This window comes from Notamacropus eugenii, chromosome 3, assembly GCF_028372415.1.
Source record: "Notamacropus eugenii isolate mMacEug1 chromosome 3, mMacEug1.pri_v2, whole genome shotgun sequence".
NCBI classification, from domain to species: domain Eukaryota; kingdom Metazoa; phylum Chordata; class Mammalia; order Diprotodontia; family Macropodidae; genus Notamacropus; species Notamacropus eugenii.
This window is the reverse complement of record NC_092874.1, coordinates 18,653,747-18,668,630: the sequence shown is the minus strand read 5'-3', so window position 1 is coordinate 18,668,630 and position 14,884 is coordinate 18,653,747. Positions and strand designations below refer to the sequence as shown.

The following is a 14,884-nucleotide window of genomic DNA, read 5'->3' as shown; positions in this document are numbered from 1 at the left end:
AAGTGGGGCATCAAGGAACTAGTGATAGGATTCTGATATTAATGCCTTGGAATTTTATTCCAAATGAATGAGAAAGAGCATCTTTGGAAACTAGTTAGCTTTTATTATAATAAATCCAAGTGTTAGACTCCTTTCTCCTGAGCAGAAATCAGAATGCTCTCAAGCCCTGTTAGTTGGGGAAGAAATTCAATGTTCAGGCTTTGATTTGGGCAGGACAGGCAGACTTCATAACAAATGGAGCCATTTAGAAGCATGACTTAATTTGTTTCTAAAAATGGGAAAGAGAAGGAATGGATGTAGAAAGCAGGACAGAGCACTTCATTTTCTCCTAGATGAGATACTACTTAATGATAATGAATGTAGGATCGTTAGAAATTACATTGCTTATTTCTCTATGGGTATTTCTAAGTTTAAAAATTTTAACAAAAAATTGAAATTTAAAAGTCATTTGAAGTTTTAAAAAATTACTTTTTCATACTGATTGAAAATATTGTATTGAAATCAGTGTGTTCTAGGTCAATGGCTTCCAAGACTCCAGTTGGATTCATTGGACTGGGCAATATGGGAAATCCAATGGCGAAAAACCTCATCAAACATGGATACCCCCTCGTTCTTTATGACATATTCCCAGAAGCATGCAAAGACTTCAAAGATGGGGAACAGGTAAAGTACCTATCTCTGTGTGTGTGCGTGCATGTGTGTACGTGCATGCGTGTGTGTGTGTGCATGTGTTGGATAACTGTAGGGTTTCCAAATGTTTACATTTTAAAACAAATGTGTATTTGAATGAGAAGTGGTATCTTTGTGAGACATAATATACCTCATATAATTTTAAATCTGGTATAGTAAAAATGTTTTACTCTTCACGATATAATGAGTCCTCTGGCTCCATATCTGAGACTCATGAAAGAGGAGAGATTTCTATAATGAAGCAGAAATCAGGAGGGAGGGTCTGTGCAGCTCCAGGTGATTCGGTCTTGCTTTTCCCTAGATTTGACCAAATGGTCTTTGTTGTTATTTTAGATCTCTTTCTCTCGGGCTTTAATGGGAGATGTGGGAGCGGGTGGCCAGGCCTAAAGTCAGGAAGATCTGAGTTCAAATTTGGCTTCAGACATGAGCTAGCTGTGTGACCCTGGGCAAGTCATTTAACCCTGTTTGCCTCAGTTTCCTCATCTGTAAAATGAACTGTAGAAGGAACTGGCAAACCACTACCAGGATCTTTGCCAGGAAGAGCCCAAATGGAGTTACAAAGAATTGGACAGGACTGAAAACAATTGAACAACATAAAGTATGTACAGTAGGCACTGGGGATGCAGAAGCAGTCTGGAAACAGTCCCTGCTCTCAAGTGGTGGAATACAGCAGCAGCGGCAGCAGTAACTAATAGCCAGGATTGCTGTACCAAGTACTCAAAGGTCTGCCAAGTGCTGTTATATGGACCACATCTGATCCTCATAACCACCCTGTGAGGTAGTATCCATTTTACAGATGAGGAAGCTGAGGAAGACAGGATAAATCACTGATTCAGGTAACATGGTTAGGAAGTGATGTGGAATTTGAAGTCAGGTCTTCCTAATCCTTGATCCTGTGCTCAGTGCATTGTGCCACCTCACTGCCTAGTGGAACGCATACACATAAAATAAATGTATAAATATGTGACAAATACGTACAATAGATTTTGACAAAGGAGAGAACCTTAACAACCAGAGGGATCAGGAAAGGCCACGGAAAGTCTTAGGCTGAACTACGTTTGTGGTAAATGAGGGCAAAGAAAGGGACGACTTCACAAGATTTTATGAATCATAATTAGAATTGTCAGTTGATTAGTTTTAGAGGGGCAAGTGGAGGAAAGGCACGATGGTAGAGGCAAACGCAGAAAGCAGTCTGCCAGACTGGGAAGAGCTTTAGACTTGGTGTTTGGAGACCCTTGGGCTGTATGCTTGTCCCTTAATGAGTCCTTCAAATCCTTGGAGTCTCAGTCTCCTCATCTGTAAAATGGGGATGATGCCGCTCATGGTGCTCTGCCACAGGCTTCTTTTTTGTTATTGTTGTTGTTACTATCATTATATTTTATTTGTTTTCAGTGTTCTACAATCACTACCATATAGTTTGGATTTTTTTTCCCCCTCTCTCGCCTTTCCCTCCCCCCTCCCTCCCCGAGAGGGCATACAATTTTATATAGGTTCTACACATACATTCCTATTAAATAACATCTTCACTATAGTCATGCTGTGTAGAAGAATTAAAATGAATGGGAGAAATCATATAACAAACCAAAACGTAATACAAAAGAAAATGATCTGCTACATTCTGCGGTTGCATTCCATAGCTCTTTCTCTCAATGTGGAAGGCATTTTGCCTTAAAAGACCATTGGGAATTTTTTTAAGAACTTGCATTGCAGTGAAGTTCCAAGTCTACCAGAAAAAACTCTCTCACACTGTGGTCATTGCTGTGCACAGAGTTCTCCTGGTTCTGCTCCTTTCTCTCAGCATCAGATCATATAAGGCTTTCCAGGTCTCTCTGAAGTCTTCCTGTTCATCATTTCTTATAGCACAATAGTATTCTATTACATTCATATACCACAACTTGTTCAGCCATTTCCCAATTGATGGACATCCCCTTGATTTCCAGTTTTTGGCCACCACAAAGAGAGCTGCTATAAATATTTTTGTACGTGTGGGATGTACAAATTTCCCATTTTCCCATAAAAATTTCCCATTTTTATGATCTCTTTGGGATACAGTCCTAGAAGCAATGTTGCTGGGTCAAAGGGTATGCACATTTTCATAGCCCTTTGGGCATAGTTCCAAATTGCTCTCCAGAATGGTTGGATCAGCTCACAGCTCCATCAGCAATGAATTAGTGTTCCAACTCTCTCACATCCTCTTCAACATTGATCATCTTCCTGTTCTGTCATGTTAGCCAATCTGATAGGTGTGATGTGGTACCTCAGAGTTGTTTTGATTTGCATCTCTCTAATCAATAGTGATTTAGAGCATTTTTTCATGAGACTATAGAGAGCTTTAACTTCTTCCTCTGAAAACTGCCTGTTCATATCCTGTGACCATTTATCAATTGGGGAACTTCCATAGGCTTCTTTTTTTAAAAATTTTTTTAAATTTTATTTTTCATTTTTTAACACAGTTCATACCGCATAAAACAATTCCAACATTTGGTCAGGTGATACTTCTTTTTAAAGCATTTACAACATAGACTACAAAAGAATGTTGTTTTTTTTTTTTTAGACATTAACCAACTGAGACAAATAATATTTATGTTGCTAACTTCACAAACTCTTGACCTAATTGTCTCCACAGTATTACTAAGAATTAAAGGACCCTAACTTATTGTTGTTAGTCTGAAGTCCTGTGCCTAATAGCTTAATTTTACACTTAACCTCGGATGTTCCCCTGCCAACAATCTATAATTTAATAGATCTGGTATTAAGCTTACAAACCTTTTGACTATAGGAAATTGCCACTAAGAGTAGGGACATTGCAGGGAACCAATATCTCCCCAACTTCATGTCAATTCCAGGTAGGAGTAGATTGTCACCTTGCATTCAGTCAGGCTTAAAGTCTGCCAGGTGTCAGTGGGGAAATTGAGTCAGGAGAATCCTACCTTAGCCCAGGCTATATAGCCACTCTCCCACTCTTCCCATGAGATCACCTTTTTCAGTTCATAGCAGCATCTCACAGGCTTACTGACATCATGGATTGGAGGCTCAGACCTCTTTTCTTACTTTCCATACCTGGAGTTAGACTCAGAAGAACAGTCACTTAATAGTCTTATAGCATCTTAAGATGCAAGTTCCAATAACCAGGTTTCAAATATGACTATAATTTTACTTTGGCTAAGGAACATCTTTTGAGGCAAGTCTTAAGTGGCTTACATGCCTTTCTATACCTGTTCTAGTTCCTGATTAAATGGCAATCATAAAATCAAATTTACCATTAAAACTTTAACTTTTCCATCAATGCCAAATTTTACCCGAGGTTACCTTCCTCTAGGAAATTTAGGCTGAAATTCTTTTCCCCAAACTAAAGATGCCTTGGATTTATTCTCAGTAATTAATCCAGTCATTTGTTTTAATACTAATTGCTTTTACATCACTTTGTAACATGTCCAATTTTTCTGCCCATCACTCCCCTCCCCCTGCTTCCTAATACCTTGCATTATGATTACTCCTTCCCTCAATGTACTCTCCCTTCTGTCACACCCCACCCTTCCCTCATCCCCATCTTCTCTCTTTTCTTGTAGGGCAAGATAAATTTCTATACCCTATTCCCTGTATTTCTTATTTCCCTGTTATATGCAATAAAAATTCTCAACATTTGCTACTAATACTTTGAATTCCAACTTCTCTCGCTCCCTCCCTCCCCATCCCCTCTGAGAAGGCAAGCAATTCAATACAGACTAAATATGTGTTGTTTTGCAAAAGACTTCCATAATAATCATGTTGTGTAATACGAACTATATTGCTCTCTATTCTATCTCCCCTTATTTTTTTTTAAATTTTTTTATTCCCTCATTTGACCTTATCCCTTCCCAAAAGTATTTATTTCTAGTTACTCCCTTCTCTCATTTGCCCTCCCTTCTATCATTCCCTTCACCCCACTTGTTGCTTCCTCCCCTACTTTCCAATTGTGTAAGATAGATTTTCATATCAAATTTAGTGAGCTTGTTATTACCTCCTTCAACCATATGTGGAGAGAGTAGCTTCACTTTTCCCCTCTCTCCTTCTCCCTTTTCTCCTCCATTGAACAAGATTTTTCTTATCTCTTTTACGAGTTATAGCCTGCCCCATTCCATTTCTCCCTTTCTCCTCCCAGTATTTTCCTCCCTCACCCCTTAATTTTTATTTTCTCTTTTTTGTATGGATATCATCTCTTCTGATTCAACACAACCTGTACCCTCTGTCTATATGTGTGTGTATGTGTGTTTGTGTATGTGCAATCCTTCCACCTACCCAAATACTGAGAAAAGATTCAAGAGTTATAAATACTTTCTTTCCATGTAGGAATGTAAACAGTTCAGCTTTAGAAAGTCTTTTATGATTTCTCTTTCCTGTTTGCCTTTTCATGCTTCTCTTGATTCTTGTGTTGGAAAGTCAAATTTTCTATACAGTTCTGGTCTTTTCCTCAATATGAATACTTCAAAGTCCTCTGTATCATTGAATGACCATTTATTCCCTTGAAGTATTATACTCAGTTTTGCTGTGTAGATGATTCTTGGTTTTAATCCCAGTTCCTTTGACTTCTGGAATATCCTATTCTAAGCCCTTTAATCCCTTAATGTTGAAGCCGCCAGATCCTGTGTTATCCTGATTGTATTTCCACAATATTCAAATTGTTTCTTTCTAGCTGCTTGCAGTATTTTCTCCTTGATCTGGGAACTCTGAAATTTGGCCACAGTATTCCTGGGAGTTTCTCTCTTAGGGTCTCTTTCAGGAGGTGATTGGTAGATTCTTTCAATATTTCTTTTGCCCTCTGGTTCTAGAATATCAGGGCAGTTTTCTTTGATAATTTCATGGAAGATAATGTCTAGGCTCTCCATTCCTACTAAAAACATTGGAGAACGTAGGAATAAAGGGAACTTTCCATAAAATAATAAGCAGTATCTATCTAAAACCTTCAGCAAGCATTATATGCAATGGGGATAAGCTAGATGCATTCCCAATAAGATCAGGGGTGAAACAAGGTTGTCCATTATCACCACTATTATTCAATATGGTACTAGAAATGTTAGCTGTAGCAATTAGACAAGATAAAGATATTCAAGGAATTAGAATAGCCAAAGAAGAAACTAAGTTATCACTCTTTGCAGATGATATGATGATTTACCTAGAGAATCCCAGAGATTCAAGTAAAAAATTACTTGAATTAATAAACAATTTTGGCAAAGTTGCAGGGTACAAAATAAACCCACACAAATCCTCTGCATTCCTATATATTAGCAACAAAGTTCAACAGCAAGAGATAGAAAGAGAAATCCCATTTAAAGTTAGGGTAGACAGTATAAAATACTTAGGAGTCTACCTGCCAAAACAAACCCAGGGACTATATGAACACAATTACAAGACACTTTTTGCACAAATAAAGTCAGATTTAAGTAAGTGGAAAAACATTAGTTGCTCATGGGTAGGCCGTGCTAATATAATAAAAATGACAATTCTACCCAAATTAATATACTTATTTAGTGCCATACCAATTAAACTATCAGACAATTACTTTCTAGAGCTGGATAAAATAATATCAAAATTCATTTGGAAAAACAAAAGGTCCAGAATATCAAAGGGACTAATGAAAAGAAATGCTTGGGAAGGTGGCCTAGCGCTACCAGACCTTAAACTGTACTATAAAGCAGCAATTATCAAAACCACTTGGTATTGGCTAAGAAACAGAGAGGTAGACAAGTGGAATAGACTTGGCACTCAAGACGCAGTAGGCAAGGAATATAGCAACCTTCTGTTTGATAAACCCAAGGACCCCAGCTTCTGGGATAAGAACTCATTGTTTGACAAAAATTGCTGGGAAAACTGGATAACAGTGTGGCGGAAATTAGGCATAGACCCATACCTGACACCGTACACAAGAATAAAGTCCAAATGGGTACATGATTTAGGTATAAAGATTGATACCATGAATAAACTGGAGAAGCAAGGAATAGTGTATTTATCAGATCTATGGAGAAGGGAAGAATTCTTTACTAAAGGAGAGATAGAATGCATTATGAAATGCAAAATGGATAACTTTGAGTACATTAAACTGAGAAGTTTTTGCACAACCAAACCCAATGCAACCAAAATCCGGAGGGATGTAGTAAATTGGGAAAAAATTTTTACAGCTAAGCTCGGGGATAAAGGCCTCATTTCTAGAATATATAGAGAACTGACCCAAATGTATAATCATACAAGTCATTCCCCAATTGATAAATGGTCAAAGGATATGAACAGGCAATTTTCAGAGGAAGAAATTAAAGCTATCTATAATCATATGAAAAAATGCTCTAAATCACTATTGGTTAGAGAGATGCAAATCAAAACAACTCTGAGGTACCACATCACACCTATAAGATTGGCAAACATGACAGAACAAGAAAATGATAAATGCTGGAGAGGATGTGGGAGAGTTGGAACACTAATTCATTGTTGGTGGAGCTGTGAGCGCATCCAACCATTCTGGAGAGCAATTTGGAACTATGCCCAAAGGGCTACAAAAATGTGCATACCCTTTGACCCAGCAATATCGCTACTAGGACTATATCCCCAAGAGATCATAAAAATGGGAAAGGGTCCCACATGTACAAAAATATTTATAGCAGCACTCTATGTAGTTGCCAAAAACTGGAAGCCAAGGGGATGTCCATCAATTGGGGAATGGCTGAATAAATTATGGTATATGAATGTAATGGAGTACTATTGTGCCATAAGAAATGATGAACAAGAAGACTTCAGAGAGGCCTGGAAGGACTTATATGACCTGATGCTGAGTGAAAGGAGCAGAACCAGGAGAACTTTATGCACAGCAACAACCACAGTGTGTGAGAGTTTTCTCTGGTAGACTTAGATTTTTGTAATAACACAAGAACTTCTGAAAAAAAAAAAAATCCCAATGGTCGACCTCAAGGCAAAATGCCTTCCACACTCAGAGAGAGAAATATGGAAGTCACTCACATAATGTAGCAGATCATGTTTGTGTATGTGTATCTGTTTGTGTATCATGTTCTGATTTGTTATACGGATTCTTTCATTTATCTTAGTCTGACTACATAGCATGACTATAGTGAAAATATACTCAATAGGAAAGTATATGTAGAATCTATACAGAATTGTATGCAGTCGTGGGGAGGGAGGGAGGTAGTGGGGGGTGGGTAGGGAGGGATAAAATCGCAATTGTATGGCAGTGATTGTTAAACATTAAAAAATAAAATAAAAGATAATGTCTAGGCTCTTTTTTTGATCATAGCTTTCAGGTAGTCCCATAGTTTTTAAATTGTCTCTCCTGGATCTGTTTTCCAGGTCAGTTTTTTTTCTAATGAGACATTTCACATTATCTTCCATGTTTTCATTCTTTTGGTTTTGTTTTGTGATTTCTTGGTTTCTCATAAAGTCATTAGCTTCCATCTGTTCCATTCTAATTTTTAAAGAACAATTTTCTTCAGTGAGCTTTTCCATTTGGCTAATTCTGCTTTTGAAAGCATTCTTCTCCTCATTGGCTTTTTGGACCTCTTTTTCCAATTGAGTTAGCCTCTTTTTAAAGGTGCTATTTTCCTCAGCATTTTTTTGGTTCTCCTTTAGTAAACTGCTAACTCACTTTTCAAGCTCTTCTGTTGCCTGAGCCCAGTTTAAGTTCCCTTTGGAGGCCCTGGAGGCAGGGGCCTTGACTTCCTCTGACAGTATGCCTTGTTTCTCCTCACCCGAAAGGATGGGAGGAGACACCTGTTCATCAAGAAAGTAACCTTCTATGGTCTTATTATTTTTCTCTTTTTTGGGCATTTTCCCAGCCAGTTACTTGACTTCTGAGTTTCCTTTCCACAACCACCTGGCCTCCAGTTCCCCCAAGCCAGCACTAGGGGCTGAGATTCAGATGAGCTGCTTCAATCCTCCAGGGGTTTTAGTTGGGGGCAGGGCCCTATTCAGTGTGAGATTCAGATCAGCTGCTCAGGTGGGGGCAGGGTCGCTACACAGGGCTCAGTTCCCTCATGGGCTTTATGATGAGGCCTTCAACAACGGATGCGGGCTGCTGCCTGCCTTGGGAGCCCCTGTCATCTGTTGCCTCTGCTGCTGCCACCTGAGGAGGCCTGAGTTATGGGGATACCCTGCTCCCTTCTCGGCCCAGTTGAAAAAACCCTTTCACTGACCTTTAGTGCCTGTGGGTTGAGGGATCTATGCTGCCACTGGAGATTCTGTCCCTAAAGCCTGCTCAGTCCTGCTCCTGCTGGTGCCATGCGGCCAAGGCTGGACTGGGTTCTGCTCTGCGTCCAGTGCGACAGACTTTCCTGTCAGTTTTTCAGGTCACTCTGGGCTAGAAATTTTCTCCACTCTATTGTTCTGTGGCTTCTGCTGCTCTAGAATTTGTTGAGAGTCCTTCTTTACAGGTATTTTATGGGCTGTGGGGGAAGAGCTAGTGTATGTCTGCCATCTTGGCTCTGCCCCCCCTTCCACAGGCTTTTTAAGAAAGATCAGAGGAGAATCTATTTAAAGCAGTTTATAAATGTCAGTTACTATTACACTGGGAGAAGGAGGCAGTTAGGGGTGAGAAGAATGAATTTGGCTTAGGATATTTCTTATTTGAGGAGCCGTGATCCAGGTGGAGATGCTCCCCAGACATTTGGAAATGTGAGATGAATTCAGTGGAGAGAGTAGAACTGAATATACAGATTTGGGCATCATTTGTGTAGAGCTGATAACTGAACCCACAGGAACAAATAGGCCCAGTATAAGACCTTGGGGGCCAATAGGAGGGGGTGGAAAGCTTAGAGCGGATTCATTGGGTTTAGGCATGGAAAGGATTGTTGAGTCCATCTAGTACAAACTCTTCATTTTGCATGTGAAGAAAGAGAGGTCCATAAGGTTAAGTGACTTCCCCAGGATCACATGGGAGAGGTAGAGTTTGCACCCAGGCCTGCTGACCTCAGATGCAGTGTTCTTTTACATGGTGCTACTGTTACCTACAAGAGAAGGGGTCAGGAAAACCAGGGGAATAGAGAGCATCCTGTAGGAGAGGGTGGACCACAGTGTTGAAGGCTGTGGAAATACCCCTTTCCAACCTCCACGAAATAGCAGACAGGACATCACTAGTTCTCAGTCTGGTTCTGTGGGAGGGTCAGGTCACCCACTGCACCATGTTCCCCCAGAACAGTTCCTAACTGAGGTGAGTCCATCAGCTGTTGAAGTGAATGAAAGGAAAGACATTTCTCTCATCAGTGCCCTTCCTTAGGGCAGTTAGCCAATGTAACATGGTCGGGAAACCAACCTAGGCAGCACCCATTTCATCGCCTGTGGGCCTCTGGGGAGGAGGCTGCTAGACGCTGATGGACATTAGAGTGAGAAGGGATGGAGGACATGAAGCAAGCTTGATCTGGGGCCCCTCGAAGCCAGAGAAACAGACATGTTGGCCAGCAGCACACCAGCTTCCAGGTTTCCATGATTTTCACTGGCATCCCTCAGTACCAGTATGCCATTCATAAATTGGTGGAAATGGCATTTTTAAGATGAAGTCGGAAGAGAGATTGAGTGTGACCAAATGTATAAAGAAATCTGTATTGGAGAAGGAGCCGAGAGGGTAGAGTGGAGAGATTCATCGGGAATGGGTGAAATTGTTATAGTTTAAGGCAGTTGTAGAATGGTGGCTATAGGCACAGGGGAGATGCTAAGAGTTTGGAAAGTAACTTGATGTCAGAAAGATGTCTGCTAGGTGAGGATACAGCTCAGTTTGGTTCAGCAAGTGTGAATGACCTGCTCTGTTTACCTAGCCCAGGGGTGGAGAACCTGTGGCCTTGAGGCCACTGGCCCTCTAGGTCCTCTCAATGTGGATTCACAGAGGGCTGCACTTGAGGACCTAGAGGGCCACCTGTGGCCTTGGTCTTAGCACCTCTTCTGGGCACTGTAGGCTTAGGACTCCTCTAGTCCTCCAGTCTTGGCTGCTCAGTATCTGGACTCACTCAATGTTTTGAAGTCAGCCTATTAGGAATTTTTTTTCCTCCATGGGAGTTCATTTTTAATTTTAGAATGAAATTTAATGGGAAAATAGGGTTTGCTTTTCACAAATTTATGTAGCTAGTTTTGCTGGACAAGTGCCAACGGATACTTGTAATCCCAAGGTATTGTGGGAAATATTATGTACGTATATTTTGTTTGTAACCTACATTTCATTGGTGGGGAACTGCCTCTGTCAATGTCATAACTCTCCTCCTGCACCTTGGGGCCTCCAAGAGCAGCCCAGGACCCTGGGAGCTTGTGACTTGCTTGGCCGTATGCAGTAGGTGTCGCCACAAGAACTGACACCCAGGTCTTCGACTCTGCTTAATGTAGTACTGGGATTTGCAAAAAGACTACATACATCATCTCATGAGTCTCGCAACAACCTTGTGCAGCCGGTGCTGTTGTTAGCACCATTTTATGTCTGAAGACACTGCAGCTGTGGAGAGAGGGTGCAGGGCTTGGCCGTGGGCCTCAGAGGCAAGATTCAAACCCAGTCCTTCCTGACTTCCAAAGCCAGTGCTCTGTGTACTGGGGTAGGCCGGCTCTGGAGCTCATCCTCCTGTTGGGGCTTGCTTTTCCACCCGCTAACTGGCCAGTTACAAGCCAGTGACCAAGCTCCTAGAGCTGGTGTTTATTTCCCATCTAAATCCACTAATGGAGGGGTTAAGAAGGAGTCAGATGGGTCAGTGTTTGGCATCAAGAAGCAAGAAAAAGAACACTGGACATTTCTGAATGAGTTGACTTCAAATATTGGAAAATAAATTGCATAGTTCTTTGAGTTCTGAACTGAAGAAAAAGACTTGGGAAATCCATGGAGAGAAATTCTTGATAGATTTATTTTGAATTGGGTAGGGGGCACACTGACAGCAATAATATAGGAATACTGATGCAATTCTATATCCTCATGTTGGGCTAGAGTGGGGGTAGGAAACCTGCAACCTTGAGGCCACATGTGGCCCTCTAGGGCCTCAAATGTGGCCTTTTGACTGAATCCAAACATCACAGGACAATTTTTTGTTCCCCACCCCTGAGCTAGAGTATGCTACCTCTGACCTGCTGTTTGTTGCTGCTGCTGCTGCTGTGGCACCCTCAGAGCTGGTCAGTGGCCTGGCCTGTGGACAGTAGCTGTTGTTAAGTCATCCATGCTATCCCAGAGAATCTGTAGAAGGAATAGTTTGGGTTCTTGCATTGATTACCGAAGCCTGAGGAAAGGCCTAAGGAAGGTTTGTCCATGCCCGGCTCTTCAGGGGGCTCAGCAGGAATAGTTATTTGCCACAAACTGCTGTTTCACCTGGATGGCTTCGCCGCTGGTTCCTTTCAACAAAAGAAGTCCTTCTCTGGGATTAGTCCCTGTCTTATGTGTCCACAGTATCTTTTCTGATTTGTTCTTGTTGGTTGGAATAACAATGATGGATTCTTTAAACAGAGGAAGGGTCCTTTAATAAATGGAGAATTTGGCCAAAGAGATAATATGATTCCCTGAGCATTCATGAGGGAGACGGTATAGAGGGGCATAGGAAGTGAATATCCCTTGTTTCTTTACTGCGCTAAAGAGAAGAAGACAGGCACTTCAGCCACTCTCCTTTTTCTCTTTCTTGGCTGGAGGAGATTTGATGGAGATGCTGAACTAGAGAGACCAGACTGTTGAAACTAATGGCTAAAATAAGTTCTGAGGGTGTACGGATCCTTTCTTGTAGGTAAGAGAGATTTTAGCAGAGCTGGCTGCATTTGGAAAACAATTTCTATCAAGGGAATCCTTTTTGTTGATTGTCATTTAAAAAAAATCAGAGATATATACTTATGAGAAAAGAGTCTTATTAAACTAAATTGAAAAATTTTGGGGGAGAATTAGGTAGTATTCAGTCAGTTTATCAATCAATAAGCATTTGTTAAACTCCTGCTGTGTGCCAGAAACAGACAAAACATGAAATAATCCCTGCCCTAGAGAGATTTATGTTCTGTTGAGTCCTACCCTATCTGTTCTTCCACCTTTTCAAGTGGTTTTGTACTTCATGTTTTAGTAAAAATAATCGTCTTTCTGAGGGGAAAGATTATAAGCTAACACTGTGAGCCACCATGAATGAGCAAATATAAAATGTGACTATGTGGATGATAATAATTTAGGCTTGAAAAGTCATCAGCTAGCCTGCTCAGGTCTCTGCTGGGCCTGGTTTTGGCTCTGCCTTTGGTAAAGAAGGACGTACAATATTGGGGTCCTACCAAAGGGGATGGCTTAGGAGCTCTGAGCGGGCAGGAGGTGTTAATAGTTATGTCCCTGAGCAGAAGAGGGGAGAAGCATTGCTGCCCATCGTTATGGACTCTTAGACCTTCTACTCCATTCAGTACCTGAACAAATCCCTATTCTAAAATCCTCAGGCCAGTGATCGTTTGGCCTCTGCCGGAGGACCCTGCCGATGGCAAACCCGATGCATCTCCGAGCTGTCTGGTGCACTTTGGATAGCACTGATCATTAGGGAGTTTTCCCTCACTTCCAGCTTTATCTGCCCCTACAGCTTCTTCTCATTGCTAGTCCTGTTCTCCAGGGGCAAGAAGAGTAAGGATCTGACAGCTTTTTAAATATTTGAAGAGACCTTCCATGTTTTCTTTGAGTCTCTAAGTTCTTCAGGCCAAGGTTTCTTTCAATGGTAAGCATTCGGCAGAATCTCTGGGGCTTCCTCCGCGTTGATTCTTCTTCCTTGCTAGCTTCTCATCATCCTTCCTGAGATCTACCCTGCATAACGGAACCTCCTTGTGCTGGTGCGGCCTGACCAGGAGAAAGCAGTGGGAAGGTGGCCAGAAGGAAGTTCAGGAACGCAGAAAACACTCCTCTAATTGTGCCCTTATGGTCAGGAACACACGCCTTTCTTTGTCCTTCCCCTCTGCTGCTGATGCCCTAGAGAAAAGGGCGTGGCACCTACAAGTTTGTAGTTCAACCAAGTGAAGTTTTGAGATAAAAACTGATAGAATTTGATCTTTCACTTAACCTCTGATGATAGATTATATTTATTCATTTCTATATAAATATAGATAGAGGCAGCAGTTTGACTAGGCTCAATGAAAGTAAATTAATGTATTTTTTACTAGCTTATCCCCTAAATATTTACAAACTGAACAAGATCTTTTAAGGGCCTTGTGCTGCTTTACGAGATTTACTTCATACTTGGTCGTGTTTACCAAATGCTAAATATTTAGTATTGGTAGAGCAAAACTATTGTAGCACAATGATCTTTCTTTTAATTGGTTTGGGCTGTTTGCATCTGCTTTTGGTTTAGTGATCTCTAAGACTTTCCATGATTCTCCAAAAATAGGGGCAGTGAGACTGTATTCATTAATAGTAAGAATATTGTCATTCCCATGTATTTGGTTTCCTAAGTGGAAAAGTACCTTCAGTAGAAAATCAAGGCCAGTATGGCTTCTAACTCCTGTAGCTCTGATGGTAAATGTTCAACTCTGACCACTTTCTTGACTGCGATTTCCTTTTGGTCATTGTGTCTGTAGGTTTGACTGTTACATCATCATAATGCCACCTCGTCTTTGAATTGTGGGTGATTTTTTAGTTCTCAGCATTCCAGTGTTGATGGAAGGCACCTTGGAGGTCATATAGTATGACCCTTTTATTGTTGTATGTAAGTTGGGCCCTCACAGGTGAACTGGTTTGATTGAAACAGCACAGCTTGTGGGTCAGAGGGCCTGGGCCTGGAACCATCAGGTATCTGAACTCTCTGTTACCCGATTGAATTAGGAAACACCATCATCCACCTGGTTCCCCCTGGTTTGTGATCTGGGTATCATCCTCCACTTCCTTGCTCCCTACATGCTTAGCGCATCTTATCATTTCCCCCTTTATGACTTCTTTGACATATGTCCCTGTTTCTCTGCTCACATAGCCATCCGTCATCCTCATTCAGACCCTCATCCCCTCTCACTGGGAGTCTTGTACTTGCCCAAGTCTCTTTTCACACTCTGATCTCGCTCCAACACAGCTACCAAAGTGATTTTCCTAATTGTGCTCTCCCCTTGCAAGGGGTCTTCAAGCCCAGGTTGGTACTAGAACTTGGAAATACGTGCTCTGGGGAGGTTGAGACTCTCCATAGGAGAGCATTGATTCTGTAGCCACCACATGCCTTTTTTCTGCAGGCATATCTCAAGTATAATCTAGTATTTAGTTTGGAGAACCAAA

At 41.3% G+C, this 14,884-nt stretch overlaps 1 protein-coding gene across 1 annotated transcript in view; it reads left to right on the top strand.

Moving 5' to 3' along the window:
- Positions 1-14,884, top strand: part of HIBADH (3-hydroxyisobutyrate dehydrogenase) — a 147,387-nt gene that overhangs the window by 9,375 nt on the left and 123,128 nt on the right. The window contains exon 2 of the mRNA XM_072651014.1: positions 506-663. Coding sequence (XP_072507115.1) covers positions 506-663 — 158 coding nt within the window. The remainder of the gene's footprint in view (positions 1-505; positions 664-14,884) is intronic.